The sequence below is a fragment of the Cicer arietinum genome, chromosome 6 (genome assembly GCF_000331145.2).
Source record: "Cicer arietinum cultivar CDC Frontier isolate Library 1 chromosome 6, Cicar.CDCFrontier_v2.0, whole genome shotgun sequence".
Lineage (NCBI taxonomy): Eukaryota > Viridiplantae > Streptophyta > Magnoliopsida > Fabales > Fabaceae > Cicer > Cicer arietinum.
The window spans coordinates 8,925,357-8,928,755 of record NC_021165.2 but is presented as its reverse complement, the minus strand read 5'-3'; the positions used below and the strand labels follow the sequence as shown (position 1 = coordinate 8,928,755).

The window sequence follows — 3,399 nt, the reverse complement described above, 5'->3', positions numbered from 1 at the left end:
AATTTCAAGTTGTTCTGTCATAAAAAAGTAAAAATAAAAGCAATTCCAACATCTATCTTGATCATGTTTATGGTAAGAGTATATAAGAATAAGAAAAAGTGAATGTATCGAAATTATAAAAACATCTTTCAATATAACTTCTATTCAAAGATATTATTTCAAACCTTTCAACACTTGTTCATAAACTTCAGGCAATTGTCCAAGATACTTCATAACAGATGATAACACTGATCTAGAGGTGTCATGTCCAGCAAAAAGAAGCAATAGTATGTTATCAATAATCTCAACTTCATTCAAAAACTTTCCATTTGTATCAGAAGTAACAAGCAAATGTGATAAAAGGTCTTGAGTAGGTGATGCCTTCTTTTCTTCCAAATCAACTTTCCGTTTCTTCATAATCATTTTAATTTCTTCCCTTATTATATTAGCAGCTTTCATTGACTTATGAAACGTTGTTCCAGGAAAGTTGATGGAGAAACCAATAATCCCTTTTAGAAATTCATCAAAATGTGGTGAAAGGTTTGATACTTGGATAGGATCTTCCATGCTTAAAAATAAAGAGCAAGCCAATTCAAATGTGTATAGTTGTATTATTGGATAGACAACCACTTGCTCATTCCCTTCAAAATTGTAAAGTAACAAAAGTATTAAACGATTTATCTTTTTTATTTTTTTCATTTCTAATGAATAACTATAACTAACCTTAACAATTAAAACAAAATATGAGTCAGTCAACACTATTTCATTATGAAAGTACATGTAAAACATATGATATATACAACAAAAATTTATCTTAAATATATCACATTTCTTTGAAATTTTTTTGTTTATATTTAAAATTAGAAAAAGTGGTTTCTTTATATTGATCATAAATGCGAAAAGCAATAATTTTTACAATCTCAATCTCATTATAAGTGTCATGTTTGTTTGGAATATTTCTTTGTTTAAATTATTAGTCACTTTTAAATACCATAACATCATTTTTCTATTACCTAATTTTTTTGTTAATTTTACCAATTAATAAAGAGGTAAAAAAACTTTTAAAATAAACAATTGTCTACATTTCTAACAATAATGAAAATGTTCAAAAACCGTTTTTATTATTTCTTGAAATGCCAATTCATTAACTAACATTTTATTTTATATCTATGACGATCGGTTACTTCAAGAGTCTTCTTCATCGATATAAAATGAACACAATTTAGAAAGAAAAAAAGTAGGAAATATTTTCACAAAATAAACGACTTTCTTATTTTCTACAGAAGTGTGCATAATCTCAAATAACTTATAATGAGATAGACATATCCTAATACTTAATAATTTTTGTATTTATCCACTAATAATCTTATGTCTATATACTAATTGAATATAACTACATATGTTGATGTCGATTACTTACATATTTTACATGTGTTAGACGGAAGATATGTTGAATATAAAGTGTTCATGGTGTGTGTAGTAATTCCTCCAACAGAAATTGACAATTTTCATATATTTAATCAACAAAGTATTAATTAAAAGGAAACATCTTTATTTTTACACCTAACAAATATTAGATGATTTGTTACACAACTTAATCGTACCTTTCCAATGTGTGTTTATATGGTGTCGAGCAATACTATCCATTTTAGGCAAGTAATTTCTGAGTGTTTCCGGATTAAGAAAGCTCATAAGCAACTTTCTAGTCACTTTTGCTTCATCACCAACTTTATTAACAATAGACAACCTTAAAAGCCTCTTCACTGAGCTAGGCCACCATACTTGAACATTCTTGTTCTCATTACTAAACAAAAACTTGTTCCCAAGTGGCCCACAAAACACAGCAATATGCTCACCAAACATTGATGTCTTAAACACCCTTTTGTCATATTTCTTCATTCTCTCTTCTATGAACCTTATTTGCTTTCCCTCAACACTTGCTTTTACAAACTCAAAGGTTTCTCCAATAATTGGCCATCCTAAGCTTCCTAGAGGAAGATTCAACTTTTTTAGTTTCACAATTCTTGTAATGAAATGAAAACAAAACACAAGGATTGCCAAAATTGTTGGCAAAACTATAAGATTGATCATCTCCATAAGCTATGATGATAGAGAAAACTATAAGATGAATTATAGATAACTAGAGTTTGGTTAAGCAAGGAAGATTTATTAGCCTTTAAAACTTTTAACTACAACCACATATACTTTTTCGGTTTTTAGCATGTGGTTATAGACACAAATATGTGAGGATTATATTCAAACTATATTTCATCAAGAAAAGATATTTCAAACTACATACTCATGATAGTATCTAATCTTTAGTGTCTGTCAATTATCGCTATCAATAAGAAAGAAAAGGAAAAAAAAAACTTAATTTAAGTACATAAATAATATTTGTACACTTAAATGTTTTGAGATCTATGGCACCTAGTTCGAAATGGTGGTTGAGTGCTTCTTAAGTTTAGTTAATGGATATATATTAAGATCGGATAATTCATTAGTGTACTAAGTTTCATTAATTACGATTTTGTACAATAATCTTTTAATTAGTCAAACTAAGTTGATAGGGTTAAGATATTCAAACTTGATTTTCTATTTCATTATTATAAATAAAAATAACTATTTTACGGTTATTAAAAAATAACTATTTTATGGTTATTAAAAAAATTAGGTAAGCGTAATTAATTTTTTAAATTTTATGTAAAATATAATTTAAATTTATTAAATTATTCTTCTGAATGTCAAACAATCAATCACCAACATTAAATATTTTTTGATAAAATAAGTTATATTAAAAATACTAATATTAAATTAATTGATATTTAAAGTCATTTTTTTTATAATAATGATTGGAGAGAGTATCAATTAATTAAATTCAGTATGCTATACGTCATTAAGCACTTGATGTTAAATTTTCATGTGTAATAAAGTTTGTACAAAAGTTTGATATATATAATTCATAATTTATATTAAATATATCAACAAAAATTAACATAATATTACTTAAGGTCGAAGAGAATTATATTTTTCTACAAATGTTATTGTAATAGTGAAGTTTTAGGTATTAATTTGGTGGTAAGAGTTTATACTTATAATTTGTTAATATATTCATCGCCAAATAAACAGACAAATGGAAGCATGAAGCAAGCACTAAGGAGAAAAAATGGCGATAGAACAGTAGAATGCCTATAGTGGGGTGCACAGGCCATGGCATTGACATAGACACTCATTTCTTGGTTGGACTTGTATACGTTTGTATAAACACAGTATATAGTAATCAGCATTGCAACACACCATTTGTGATGCCTTTTTGGTGAATATATAAGATATAGATTTTGTTGAGTTTTGTTGAGTGTTGTTTCAATTATCAAACATCTAATCATTTAATATTTGTAGTATTGTTATATTTAATTATTTAAA

General features: G+C 26.5%; 1 protein-coding gene across 1 annotated transcript in view; it reads right to left on the bottom strand.

Moving 5' to 3' along the window:
• Positions 1-2,214, bottom strand: part of LOC101499182 (beta-amyrin 28-monooxygenase-like) — a 3,148-nt gene extending 934 nt beyond the window's left edge. Inside the window, exons 1-3 of the mRNA XM_073370491.1 lie at positions 1,584-2,214; positions 165-620; positions 1-14 (exon numbers count right to left, since the gene is read on the bottom strand). Coding sequence (XP_073226592.1) covers positions 1-14; positions 165-620; positions 1,584-2,076 — 963 coding nt within the window. The 5' untranslated portion in view covers positions 2,077-2,214. The remainder of the gene's footprint in view (positions 15-164; positions 621-1,583) is intronic.
• Positions 2,215-3,399: the final 1,185 nt, after the last annotated feature.